The sequence below is a fragment of the Urocitellus parryii genome, chromosome 7, assembly GCF_045843805.1.
Source record: "Urocitellus parryii isolate mUroPar1 chromosome 7, mUroPar1.hap1, whole genome shotgun sequence".
NCBI classification, from domain to species: Eukaryota; Metazoa; Chordata; class Mammalia; order Rodentia; family Sciuridae; genus Urocitellus; species Urocitellus parryii.
This window is the reverse complement of record NC_135537.1, coordinates 4,569,965-4,583,938: the sequence shown is the minus strand read 5'-3', so window position 1 is coordinate 4,583,938 and position 13,974 is coordinate 4,569,965. Positions and strand designations below refer to the sequence as shown.

Here is a 13,974-nt window from a genome sequence, read left to right as displayed (position 1 = left end):
CTAGAACCAACCCCAGTGACATGCTGGTGCATGACCCAGGAGTCAGGGACGCGAGGCTTGGTTCTCAGAGAGTTCTTCACCCTCTTGGAGACTCCATTGCCTGCCACACACTCAGGACCCTGACGCCTACCTTCTAAAGCTGTGCTGGAACCCAGGGAGAGGTTGTTTGGATGAACATGTCATCTCTGCTTCTATCGTTGTCTCAATGGACTATACTTGCAAACAAGGTTTATGTCTACCTTATTGTTTCCTCAAAAATGTACTCTGGAGTCACACAAGTCCATTCTGAAGAAACAAAAACTCCTCTAACCCCAGGCAAGAGCAGCGAATGGTGACGGATCAGCATGCAGTGAGCGCCTACCTTCTCACCCCGGTCACCTTTCAGGCCAGGAAGTCCCAGGTCACCCTTTTCTCCCTATAGCAAAAGACCATTAGAAAACGTTGGAACCCACACTGAGTCTCAGTCCTCCTGAGGTACAGGGTGTCCTGTCAGTGAGGTGGGAAGCACCTGACCTTCCACTTGGCATCTGGCAGGTGGGTGCCTCCCACCCGTCACTCCCACCCGTTCTCTCTGAAGACACTCTTCCTTTCCAGGGGCGTCTCCCGTCCCTGTCCTCTGTCCCACGCATGGACTCTGGCCCTCGACACCCCTCCCAGTTCTTTCCCCTCAACACTGAGAACTACTCTGTTCACCCAGTCAGAATTGCCACCTCCTGTCAGAGGACTCCACAGGGGCCCTTCCACAGGACAGGCTGGTGGCCTTGCTGGGACGAGGCAGCCACACTTACCTGGTCTCCTTTCTCTCCCCGCACACCTGGGAAGCCTGCAGCACCCGGGAGGCCTGCTTCTCCCTGTGAGAACAAAACCGTGGCTCTGTCCACTCGGCACCTACGGGAGGGCTCTCCTGAGGCACAGACCATGTGCCAACTGCTCTCCAGGTCCTGCTGTAGGCTTGTGGATGTCACACGGAAAGCAGAGCAGTGGGTAGAGGAGACTTCTAGAGAACGTGTCCATCAGGGCAGCCCCGCACTCTTTCCCGTGCGAGCCATCTCCTCTCCCAGGAACCCTCCTGTGTATACCTCCTCCTGTCCTTTAGGGCTCCATCACCACGTCACCTCGTCACCATTTTTCCTGATATTTCCCAAGTCTGAAAGACTTCTCCTGTGCCCCACGTGACATTATGTGCCACCACTCACTACAGCTGCTCAAGTGTTCTCCAGGGTCCAGCTTGCCCTGTTTGTGGCTGTGACCCTGATGCCCACCATAGCCACTGATACACAGAACATGCTGGAAGCTATTGAGCAAATAAATGAATTCATGAAATCAATGTAGTGAGCTCCCAAAAGACATGGTTAATTTCTCTGGGCATATGAGCAATTTACACAATATGTAGTTTATAACCACAAATAAAGAAATCCACAAGAATGAAGTGAATGGGAAAAGGCATAAATGAACAAACCTTCTCTCCAGGGTGGCCTGCCAGGCCCTGCTCCCCAACTTCACCCTGGGGACAGAATGACAGACACCCCATTACCCTCCATGCTCATTCCCCAGGGGGTTCCACACACCCATGGCACCTGCAGCCACAGCCCGCAGCTCTCCACTCTGGAGCATTGGTAAAGGCCCGAGGTCATGAGCTGTGAAGACCCAAGTGAGGAGCATTTCTCATATTAGCTTTTGCTTCTCCTGAAAGAAATAGTTCCTGGAATTGTCCTGTCAGAGTTCATTCGGTTTGAATCCATTCACTGTAAACCTTATCAGGGAAACACAGACTCCATGCTAGGCCCAACAGTGAAAGGAAGCTGTTGAAACCTGAGCAGGTGACTGGTGTCCCATGATCGTTGTTTGGTCTCTTCACAAAGACAGGCAGGGCCCTGTAGTTGGAGGTAGGTTAGAGTTTCGGTGACCTGTCCCATGGTATGCTACCATAAAGAGAGTCCTACGTGAAGTTCCCAGTTCGTCATTCAAGATTAGTTCAGAAAGTATACCCCAAAGAGGTACACACTGGTCTTGTTCCTTTGAAAGTTTCTTCTTCTCCACTAGAGTCCTGCTATGACAATGTCTCCCCTGAAAATTTTCCTACTGAAATAATCTTCAATTTGTGGTACTAGGAGGCAGGGCCTTCAGGAGGTGATGGGGTCATGGGGGTGGAGTTCTCAGGGTTGGATTAGTGCCCTTGTAGAGGGAGCCCTCTTGCCATCCCATCAATGAAAACACTGCTATATGATAGCATCTATGAAGCAGGGTGTCTTCAACAGACACTGAGTCTGCTGCCACCTTGGTCTTGGACTTCCTGGCCTCCAGAACCGTGATCCAGAGATTTCTGTTGTTTATGAATTACCAAGTTTAAAGTAATATTGTCACAGCAACCAAAAGGGACTAAGGCAGTTCCTAGATAGCACTCTGAAGTGGGAGGCACTGGAAGAGGGGTTCTCTCTCTGATCCCTAGGAACCCAGCCTCTGTGTCCACCACACCCTCCTAAACCATCCATGCACAGAGGTGAGTGGTGGGGCTGAGAGGGACTACAACTTCTAGCTAACCATATGTCTAGAATATCACTAACTTCTTGTGTGACAATTTCTTTCTAATAAAATCTTTGGTATAAATTATCATAAAGAAATGTGGTTTTCTGATGTATCAGTGGATGTGAATGAGTTGGTAGTGTGCACCCACCTAAGAATTTTCCCCAGAGTCATGCCAGATTCAACTGATAGTGAAGGCCAGACCATCAGTACTTATCAAGGAAGGGAGGGGAGGGGAGAGCAGGGAAAGGAGAGGAGGAAAAAAAGGAGGGGAGGGGAGAGGGGGGAGAAGAGAAGAAAGGAAAGGGAGGGATAACCCAAGGCTTTGCACAGTGTAAGCACATAATTTATCCCGTAGCTCCAGTGTCACAAGGGGAACTGGCATCTGGAGTCAGCACATATTAAAATTCTAGATGCACTCCAATGCGCCCATCAATTCCCCATGTTTACAAGCACAATTAGTGAGAATTGCTGTAGCCAGAATTGTGCAAATACTCAGCACTCAAGTTGTCACTTTAAATCTGCTAGGAGGGTGACATTTGCAAGGGGAATTGCTTCGTGCCTGCTGAGCAAGGATAAGGGGCTGAGTGTACTCAGAAAAAAACTTTAAAGTCCACCAAAATGCCCCTGAACTTGTGCTGTGAACCCCCATCCAAGTGCACATAGAGAAGGAGCTGCCATCCTTGTGAATTCTTGAAGTGAGCCCTGGAAGGCGGGTGCCCTGTGCGTCCCGCAGAGCCACTCGCCCAGAGTGGACTCTCCACGCCACCATCCCCAAGGTTTCCAGAATCATCTCGGAAAGGGTTTTCATCTTCAGCCAGTACTTGGTCCAAATAAAGCAACAAGACTGACCCTATGCCAGGTCTCCTCTGGGGCCACACACAGGTTGAGAAGCCCCTGCTGTTGAAACTCAGCTTCCAACTCTCAGAGAAACGTTTGACGCCCTCAGCACTAGAATCATGCAAAAACGACACAGGTGAGACGGAGCAGAAGACATCTGTGCTTGAAGCTTTCAGTCCTTGATGATTCCCAGAAACGTGAGGCACACAGATGGGAACCCCCCGAGGGACCTCTAACTGCATCCCCAGGTTCCTGGAAATCAACCCTCTGCTGCAAAGCCACACACAGGGAGCGCGAAGCTCCTGAAGACCACAGGGGAGAGCTGGCATCCTTCCCGCAGAAGCCCACGATTATGTGCCAGCTCCCAAATGTGAGAACACACAATTATCAGGCATGGCTGACTCAAAAACAAAACACTTCCATGAAGTGAAGAATGAAAACAAACAGCAAACCCATCCAAATGCTTTAAATCCTTCCTTGGAAATAACAGGATTTCAACCAATGGGACCCTGATAGCTAGGCTAGGTGCTTTCAAGACCCTGTGATCCCCCTAAAAGCCACCTCAGGATAGCACGCAAAATCAAACCTAGTGCCTCCCATGTGTGAGGCAAGAGCTCCACCACTGAGCCACACTCCCAGCCCCGTGATAAACTTTTTTTTTTTTTCTGGTTGTATACAAAGTATGTTGACACCAATTTGTGTCTTCATACATGACCTTTGGATAATAATGTCCATCACATTCCACCATCATTTCTAACCCCATTCCCCCTCCCTTCCCTTCCCACCCTATCTAGAATTCATCTATTCCTCCCATGCTCCCACTTCCTACCCCACTATGAATCAGCATCCTTATATCAAAGAAAACATTCAGCTTTTGGTTTTTTGAGATTGGCTAACTTCACTTAGCATTATCTTCTCCAACTCCATCCATTTGCCTGCAAATGCCATGATTTCATTCTCTTTTATTGCTGAGTAATATTCCATTGTATATAAATGCCACATTTTTTTTATACATTCATCTACTGAAGGGCATCCAGGTTGGTCCCACAGTTTAGCTATTGTGAATTGTGCTGCTATAAACATTGATATAGCTGTGTCCCTATAGTATGCTGTTTTTAAGTCCTTTGGGTATAGTCCAAGGAAAGGGATAGCTGGGTCAAAAGGTGGCTCCATTCCCAATTTTCCAAGGAATCTCCATACTGCTTTCTATATTGACTTCACTAATTTGAGTCCCACCAGCAATGTATGCGTGTGCCTTTTCCCCACATCCTCACCAACACTTGTTGTTGTTTGTCTTCATCATAGCTGCCATTCTGACTGGAGTGAAGTGAAATCTTATTAGAGTGGTTTTATTTGCATTTCTCTAATTGCTAGTGATGATAAACATTTTTTCATGCCACAACCAAGAAAAGCCCATTATAAACTTTTTTAAACACCAAATGTTGAATCTTAAAATATGAAGGGAAAGTGATGGACTCGCTGGGCCCTACAAGGGGGAGGGCTCAATTCTCCAAATATGGGCTTCAGAAATGGGAGGTTCCAGGGTGGTGCCTGGGGATGCTCATGCCACAATTTGGTCACCTGGGGTATAACTGAATCAGATGGGTTCAGTTTCTTCTGCCTTTCTTTTTCTCTATTCCTCTTTAATTTGACCTTCTAAAGAGAGACGATAGGGATGGCAGGGCCCTGGGATCTGCGCCTTGGCAGCACCTGCTGGCCAGCAAGGTGAGAACCAGCCACCTGGTGGTGTCGGGCCCCTCCCAGGCTTGGCTGGGTGGGTGTGGAGCCTCCCTCCCCCCTTCCTGCAAAGCTGGCAGTGTCACCGCACGCCTGACTCGTGTGGTAACAGGAGAGGCCAGCAGTGGGCACCGACCTTCAGCAGTTCACACCTCACAGGTGGGGCAGCCCTCCTGGCAGGCTCCCCAGAGCCACAGGTGCACGTCCTTGAGCACACAGCACGCACACTCACAGGCCGGCCTCTCCCCCGTGCTCACTGCATGCTGGCCTCCGACAAGGTCCAGATGTTGAGCTGCTCTGGGCTCACAGTGGGTGCTGGGTCCCCCACCCATTCCTCACTTGCTCCACCCCCTGGAGGCCCAAGGAAGCCCGACTCCAGGGCTGCCTCCTGCTTTCTGGAGGCTCCAGGCACAAGGAATCACAGAGGAAAGCAAAACTCAGGGAGGAAGGGAAGGAGAAGCCAAGAGAAGGGGAGAGGTGCGTGTCCCCCTTGCTCTTCCCTGTCGGGCAAGTGGGATGCTCCTTCTCCACGGGTCTCCCTGGTTCTGGGCACCCTCCCCCCTCCCACCTTCTGCCCTGGAGCAGGTGTTGGCTCAGCTGTGGCCAGCCTCAGGGGATGCTAATGGCCAGCTGGAGCCCCTTACCCTGCCTCACCCCTCTCAATAGCCCCCTTTCAATCATCTGCTTTCTGCCCAGCTCTGGCTGACCCGCACTGGGATGCCTGGGACTGCCGCACAGCCCAGGATACCCAGTAGAATGAGGAGTGCGATGAGCAAGGTGGCAAAGTCCTACCCGAGGTCCGGGCTTCCCAGGCAGGCCGCCTTCCCCTCTCTCTCCAGGGTCTCCCTGTAAGGAATAAAAGCAAGTCAGCCGAGGGCCCTTTCTTGCATCTTTGCAGAAACCCCTGCATCTTTGCAGACAGGCAAGGAAGAGGACCATTGTCCTCAAGTGGACTTGAACCCCCTGGTCCCCAGTGGCTGCCTAAGTCTGGTGATCCAACACAACAGCACATGCCACCTCCTGCCATTCAGATCCCACAGCTCTCATTTTAATTTTATAATTATGATTGACCAGAAATGACACTTTTCTTAATGAGACATTTTGAGTAAAAGCATTGTGAGAATAAATACTTTTGAGAATGCAAAGTACTTAGTTAGCCATTGTCTCCTTAATGATGAGGGAGAAAGATGGAAAATATTTCCATAAAGTGTTCACACAAAGAAGTTAAATTCATACTTACTCTGTATTTTGTCATGAAAAACATTGAAATTTCCAATAAATTTGTTTATTGGAATGAAGTGTCCCCTAGTATTCAAATATTGCCATTAACAGTTGCCTTACAAGGACTATTGACATGAATACCTGAGCCTTTGCTGTTGGCTATGAAAAAAGAAAGTTTATTTCTTAAAAAAAAAAAAAAAAAAACTTGTTGCATCATAAATATTCTCTTGAAGTATTTAAGCTATGACTTTGCTTCTCTACTTTCTCATATTTAACTTGAACTTTTATCTTAATAATCCTGCTATAATGGGCCCAATTGGAATATTTTTTAGATTGAAATCTCTTACATTAATAAGGGCATTTGAGAGAATTCCCTCAAATAAAATAAATACTTGTTTGTAACAGATTGATTTTAATGCCCAAGGCTGCCACATCCTTCCCCAGTTATCTAAGTAGAAATAAAGAGCTCTCCCCATCTGACCTGGTAAATCCAAACATTTCAACCTGGTCCTGATCAAGGCCATTTTAGAATGCACCCACAACCAAGAAGCTCTTTTGCTCCTGGGTTTGTTTTCCAAACTCATGCCAACCTGGGAGTACCGACCTTGGATCCCGGCAGACCTGGTGGTCCATTCGGCCCATCCCTTCCAGGTGGCCCCTGGGTCAAGGTAGGAAAAAAATAAAATTAGAATAAAAGTCCTATTTAGGAAACACTGCACTAAGTTGTTTGGATCCAGGAGCTGACTCTGAGACTGGGGGGACAGGCCTTCCTCCTTCACCAGCTGCGTCCCCTCCCCAGAGTTACCGGTCTCCTTACACACTTTGCGGCTAAGACAGAGCACCTCTGGTCAGTGCCCCAGGTCCAGTTCCCCAGATGTGCTGGTGGGCAAGGAGGGACAGGACCCTCTGTGCTTCATTCCTTCTCTCAGCTTCCAAGAGTACTAGGGGTGACACTATTCCCCAACTACTGCCCTGCTCTTCACAGTCTCTCTGCCACATGATTCTCCTTCCCACTCCGATCCTTCCTTCACCTCGTCCTTCAGAAGAGCAAGCATTTGGCCTGGCTTGGCACTACTGTCTTTTTTTTTTTTTTTCCTGGTGGGAATGAATACCAAGGGCCTCCGAGTTGGATTTTTCAATTTAAACTTCTTCCTGACAATGCCGCAGGACAGCTGTTACTACAGCTGCTGCAGATGAGGGGACAAGAGCTCCAGGGTTGAGTGACCCCCTCAAGGTCACACAGCTAGTCATGGGGACCCACAAGGGTCTCTGGCTCCACTCCTGGGTTCCTTCCACTACACCGGGGACACTCCATCTTCTCCTTATCCCCTGGGCTTTCAAGGGTGATCAGGACACACGGGTTCTTCAGTGATGGATGTAAGGTACGTGATTTCTCTTGGTGACAGATCTCATGAACTATTGTTTCATTTGCTGGTAAGTGGATGGAGTTGGAGAATATCATGCTAAGCAAAATAGCCAATCGAAAAGACCAAAGGCCAAATGTTTTCTCTAATATGCAGATGCTGATTTACAATAGGGGGGGGGGCACTAGGGAAGAGGAGAGTTACCTTAGATTAGGTTGAGGGGATTGAATGGAGGGGCGGGGATATGGGGACAGGAAGGAGAGTAGAATGAAACAGACATTATTACTTTATGCATATATATGACTACATGACCAATGTGATTCTACATGTATAATTAGAAAAATGAGAAATTATACCCCATTTATGCATGATATATCGAAGTGCATAAATACATTCTACTATCATGTATAACTAATTAAAACAAATAAAAAATTTTAAAAAAATTAAAGTTAATGCTTGTCAGACATAGTGGCACATGCCTATAACCCTAGCTACTTGGGAGGCTGAGGATCACAAGTTTGAGGCCTGTCTGGGCAACTTAGTGAGACCCTGTGTCAAAATAAAATTAAAAAGTGGAATTGGGGGTTGGGGATATAGCCTAGTGGCAAAGCACTTGCCTAATACACATGAAGTACTAGGTTCAATCCTCAATGCTTCAATAAAAGTAAAAGGTATTTTCTTTTATAATCCTGGTGTTTCTTCTGCCCCAGACTTGCTATCACCCTATTTAAGATACCCTGAGTCTCCAGCCTGGGATGTTGGTTATTGAAAGGACAGGAACATATCCAAACAGCAGTGTCATGGGAATCACTGGACAGACCTGCAGGAGGTTCGTTCAAGGCCACCTGGAGCAACCCAAGAATGACCTTGAACAAGAGCAGTCACAAAAGCCAGAAGCCACACTTCACACCTGAAGTGACCATGGCCTCAGAAAACTGTAAAAGACTTTTAAAATATGTTTTTGTTTGCATAACACACTCCCTCTTCTGAATTTTCACACCGATACACATTTTGATGAATCCACTGAGTCACAAAAGACTCATGTGTTTGAGCTGCCAGAAGACACCCATTTCACCATGTTTCTTGGTGACACTGCAGTTGACTGTGTGTCCAAGGAAGGCACTTCACCAGGGGTTCCTTCCATGTCTGTGTCAGTTCACCCAAGTGCACGCCACAACACTGCGTCTATGTCTGATGCGGTCTGGCAGGATGCGCTGGGGCTCAACCGAGCTCAGAACGTGGGTGCTGCAGAGACCTCTGGGGCTGTCTCCTGGCAGCTCCATCTACAGGCACCAGCGGATTATGGCCCATGGCCCTCCCCACTCAGCAGCTCCACGAGGACACCATGTCACAAAGAAATCAATACCTTAGAGCGGAGCAGAGGCTGCCCAGGGCAGATCATCAGGCATGTCCAGCTCTCTGTCACATGGTGCCAGAGTCTTGCCAGCCTCTGCATCACTGCCCTGAAGAGGACACGCCAGCATGCAAGAAGACACCCTGCCTTTACCCCCCAGCTCCTATGTGATGGTTGAGCTGCTGAGCTCCACCTGCAGGACCTGAAAGCAGCCAGCTTTCAGCGGTCCCCTGGGACCTCCAGGGTCTTCTCAGCTCACAGGTGGGAGAACCTCATCAGGACAACAGCTGCTACTGATGGGACAGTAGCGGGAAGATGGCCCCCCTGTACCCTTTCTCTCATCTGGGGCTTTGCTTCTGCTACCCTCTGGGCGTCCCTGTGGACAAGTCATCCCACCTTGCAAAGCGAGGGTCACACTTTACAAAGCAAGGGACTTTCAAATGTGTCTTTGGGTAACCACAGCAAGGGTGGTGGCCTAGGAAGAGTGGCCCCAATCCACACCCTGGCCAGGACACGTGGAGCGGCCCCAGGAGACAGACAGGAGGACGCTGCAGAAGGGGAAAGAGAGCTGCGTGTTGGGCCTGGAGCCAGCTTCAAGGAGCCAAGGGTGTGGGGAGTCCTCAGTTCTCAGGGCTCCCAGGGCCAGCAGCAATGGCCTGACCCCGAGCCATGGAGGAGGGGGAAGGTAGGAGGGAGACGCCACAGGACACTCACCGCATGGCCAGGAGGCCCAGGTTTGCCCGGGAAGCCAATCTCTCCAGGTAAACCCTGGAAAGGGAGCACAGGGAGGCTGTTAGACGATTTGGAGATATGATCCTTGTCTCCACTCCATTCTTGGCCCAGGTCCTGGCCTCTGAGGGCTCTGAGGAGGGCACCTCTTGGGCATCCACCACCCTCCATACTGGCACAGTAAGATGCAGAATTGACACATCTCCAAAGCTGGGCAGCCCACCAGCTGATCTGGTCAGCAGCTGGGGTCCCTGCCATGTTCACCTCCACCTGGGGCAGGAAGGAATGGCCCCCTCTGCCCATTGCTGGGTCTGCCCCACCCAGGGCCTACCTAGGGGGAGTTTCCAGTCATCCCCCAAAACACGGGAGGGGAAATGTTGACAGACCCTTGCCCTGGTCCTGTTTTGCCTGAAAGTCAAGTCACGAATGTCTGCAGACACCTGAATGAGCCCAGGAGCCCAACGTGCCACCTGCACCCCGTCTCCAGCAGCCACCAGCCTCAGTGCTGGGTTGGCTCCCTTGCTAGTTATGATCAAAGGGGGCCCAAAGGCCTGCAAGTCCAGAGACGTGGGGGTGTCTGTGAGAGGAGGTCCTCCTGTTGGCACCTCTGCCCTGGACTTGGGCAGAGCAAAGGCAAGTGTCCATGCAGGCAGATGCCCTGACCCCACAGGCATGGAAGCACCATGAGTGACCTTACCGGGGGACCTCCTGGTCCAGGAGGTCCTGGGACACCAGGTGGTCCAGGGGGACCCTGTAAGGAGAGAGCAAAGTGGTTACAAAAGAGCACAGAGCAGCCTCCTGGTGACGGTGGCACTTGAGAGAGAAAGAGGGCAGTGGGCACAATGACGAGGAGGGGCTTGGCTTTATCTGAGATGTCTTATTTCAACACAAAGGAACAAAAGCAAAAAGGAAAGATCTGGAGCACAGTGTGCAAAACACTAACAAGTGTCACTCTCTGGTGACGGGAATTTAGCATCTTTGTATTGTTACCTCGCCAGACCAGGAACCTGCCTGTATCCTGGCTGGCCAGATTCAGATACCCACCTACTTATTAAGAAATAAGCAAATAGTGTAAAAAGTCAAAATGAACTTTTGAGAAAACAGGGGAGAATCAGCTAGGTTGCTTCTCTGTGGGCGCTGCAGAAGCAGTTACGATTGATAGAGCCTGTGACACACACATGCAGATGAACCAGGCTGCGCTGAACCCAAGAACACGTCAGCCTTCAGCTTCCTCGGGACCCATCTGGCCCAGGAGCTGTTATTCCCAGCTTGAGGAAGACTGGAGTTCTCTGTTTCAATTTTATCTATTAAACTCAGGTTTAAAATATTTGAACATTTAAAGTGAACACATACATATATGCATGCCCACACACACGCACACAGTGGGATAACCACTCACAAAGACTTTCCAGAACATTCCCAATCTCTAGTCAGGGACCAGAGCTGGGTGAACAGCAGGGGTCTTGAGGGCCTGGCCCTGCAGCTTCTGCAGGCCTGGGGAGAGCCACGCGTCTGTACTTCAAACGCTCTCCCTGAGACTGATGGAGGCCAGACTTGGCAGTCCTTCTCCAGGCCTGCACCCCAGGCCTGTAACTGCCATCGTCCATTCCCTGCACCTGTGCCCTGGACACCTTCAGTGGCTGCGAATGGCAGCAGGTACCACTAGTGAACAAACACCTGGACAGCTCCTGTCTGCACTGCAGGTGACTGCTGGGAGGGAAGAAAGGGGTAAACAGACGACTGTGTTAGAAAAGATCAGTGCCCCGATTAGGCCGTGAGCACAGAGCAGGAGCAACCCTCTGCACTTGGGGGAGGAAGGAGGGTGGTCAGAGGGGACTCCTAGGTCCTGGAGACAGAAGAAACTGCCCACAGGCCAGGTTGACCACGGCAGGTGGAGCTAGGCACCTAAAGGCCTTTGGAGTTAAAGGGGCTGTGTGTTTGAGCAAGGGCCCATGGCTCCACATGGGAACAAGATGTAGTCAGGGCCAAGACCCCAGAGGACTGGGAGCCAAGGCCAAGCGACAACTTTGCCCAGAAGTCTTCGGTCACTAAGAGAGTCTAAGAAGATTCCTGTTGGTCACACGTGTGTTTAGAAAGGCAGCTTGCTATCTGGAGGACCCTGAGGGAGACGGTGGGCAGTGGGTCACACAGGAGCCAGCTGCAGCTGTGCAACAGTGGGGCCCTCAGAGAGAGGGGGGGTTAGAGCCCTGAGTATGGATAGGCTCTGACAGCACCCAGTGACGTCGCAGCTGAGAGCTCCCTCAGTAGCTCTGGGTCCCTGATGGTTAGGTCCTAGGTTTTCCACCTTGCATTCAGAATTCTTCCAGGTCTGTTCACAACCTCCCTGTCCCCTCACCTCCCCGACTGCCAATCACTGCCCACTCGACCTCGAGGACTTGCAGAGGACTCGACGTGTCCTCCACTGGCACCTCAGCCTTCCTAATGCAGTGCCTTCCATTCCCCAGGCGGAATTAATCTCTCCCTGCTCCATGCTCAGGGTCAGCACAACTGCTCCTCTGTCCCAGAGACTATCAAGGGCCAGCCCTTCTTGTTCTGTCTGCATCTCCCTCATCAACCAGCATGGTAGAGAGCTGAGAAAATTCTAGAAGTCCTATGAACACGAAGCAATTTGTGTTCAGAGATTTGACCACCAGAGGGCGATACACACTAAAAAATGGCAGAGGTTGCTGCATCCATGAACAGTTCCCTTCTCTGCCTTGGAGGGGCACATGTGAGTCACAAATAGGCATCAAAAAGCAAAAAGGATGTCGCCAGATTTAGATTTCTCTGTAGGTCACTTAGACTTGGTGTGTCTTTGGGGTGGGGGTAGCATCTGTTCCCACTGGGGACATCTGCTCTGAGAAGCAGCGGCTGGGGCCCAGACGACCTGGACAGTGCCCTGGGCAGGGACTGGACTCCTAAGGGAATGAGCTGGGAATACGCCCCCACTCTCAGCTCACCCTTCTCAGAGAGCAAGGACACCGCGAGCCGCAGCCCAGGCACCTGCAGCTTCCCGGAAACACGGCGCTTCAGCAGGATTCCCAGAGCCTGTGGGCCCTGGCCTGAGGAGCCAATCTGAGGCCCTTCCCACTCTCTTTTTCGGCAGCCTGGGCCTGTCTTTACTGGAGAGGTAGAGCTCACAGAAGACTGGACAGGACCAGGGCAGCAGAGGACCTGGGTGGTCAGACATGAGATGGCCACTCATTCTCAGCCTGGGGTGAAAGACGGAGTCCGCAGCTCCAAGGTCCTGCTCGGTAGCCCAGCTTTGCTGTGTCCAGGCCACACGCAGCTTTCAGATCTGTGATGTTCACTGTGGACACAACCAAGGACCCTCCAATCCAGGTGCTGTCCTCTGCCTGGCAGAGAGACTCCAGGTGAGGTGTTTGCATTTTCTAGATGAGAAGACATAACAGAGGCCAGACCCAATCTTGTCCTTCTTGGATGAGCATCTCCCATGCCCTGGGCGTCACACTCCTTCTTCTAACCCTCAGCTTGGGGTGTCACATCGACCTAGCAGAGTCTGCCTGACAGGGCTGGGCGCTATCTTCTTGCTTTGAGGTAAAAGAACAGCAGAGAGACACCCTGTGACATGGATTAAGGGGACCTTTGGGACCCCATCAACTCAGGCTGCATGGCAGCTCTGTCCTCTAACAACCTGCATGGGATATTGTTCCTGTCCCCACAGAGGCTTTAGGGGATGAAAGGAAAGGCAAACACCTCACCCATCACTGCTGGCAGAGCACAGCGTGCCCGTGATGAGGAGCAATGTCAGCCCCAAAGGACAGGAGCCCAGAATGGAAGAAGGGGCCAGTCGAGCCAGGATGCGGCCAGCACCCACTGCGTCCTCGAGGAGGCCCTTCCTTTTCACCAGAAAACCACAGTCTGGTAGGACAAAGGAACCAACCGTGCCTGTGACCCCCTGGAAAGCCACCCTGGGGTCAGGCACCCCAGGCAGCTCAGTGCCCCAGCAGCTGTGTGACTGGAGGAGGCCCCTGCTCCTGCCAGTGGGGAGCAGGAGCAGCACTTTCTCGGCAGAGCTGAGTCACAGGAATCCATGACATGTGGAAGAGCCCCAGGGACACTCCCTGGGTAGAGTTCGAGAACGACAAGAGAGATTCTGCCAAGTCGCAGGAAGCAGGTGAAGCACAGGGGGAGGCCAGGCAGCACCTGAGGGAAGCTGAGCTCTTGAGGGACCAAGGGGAGCCT

The 13,974-nt window shown here is 51.1% G+C and overlaps 1 protein-coding gene across 1 annotated transcript in view; it reads right to left on the bottom strand.

Moving 5' to 3' along the window:
• The window catches only part of Col22a1 (collagen type XXII alpha 1 chain), a 240,251-nt gene that overhangs the window by 96,523 nt on the left and 129,754 nt on the right, over positions 1–13,974 (bottom strand). The window contains exons 25-31 of the mRNA XM_026407769.2: positions 10,466–10,519; positions 9,754–9,807; positions 6,926–6,979; positions 5,893–5,946; positions 1,460–1,504; positions 789–851; positions 362–415 (exon numbers count right to left, since the gene is read on the bottom strand). Coding sequence (XP_026263554.2) covers positions 362–415; positions 789–851; positions 1,460–1,504; positions 5,893–5,946; positions 6,926–6,979; positions 9,754–9,807; positions 10,466–10,519 — 378 coding nt within the window. The remainder of the gene's footprint in view (positions 1–361; positions 416–788; positions 852–1,459; positions 1,505–5,892; positions 5,947–6,925; positions 6,980–9,753; positions 9,808–10,465; positions 10,520–13,974) is intronic.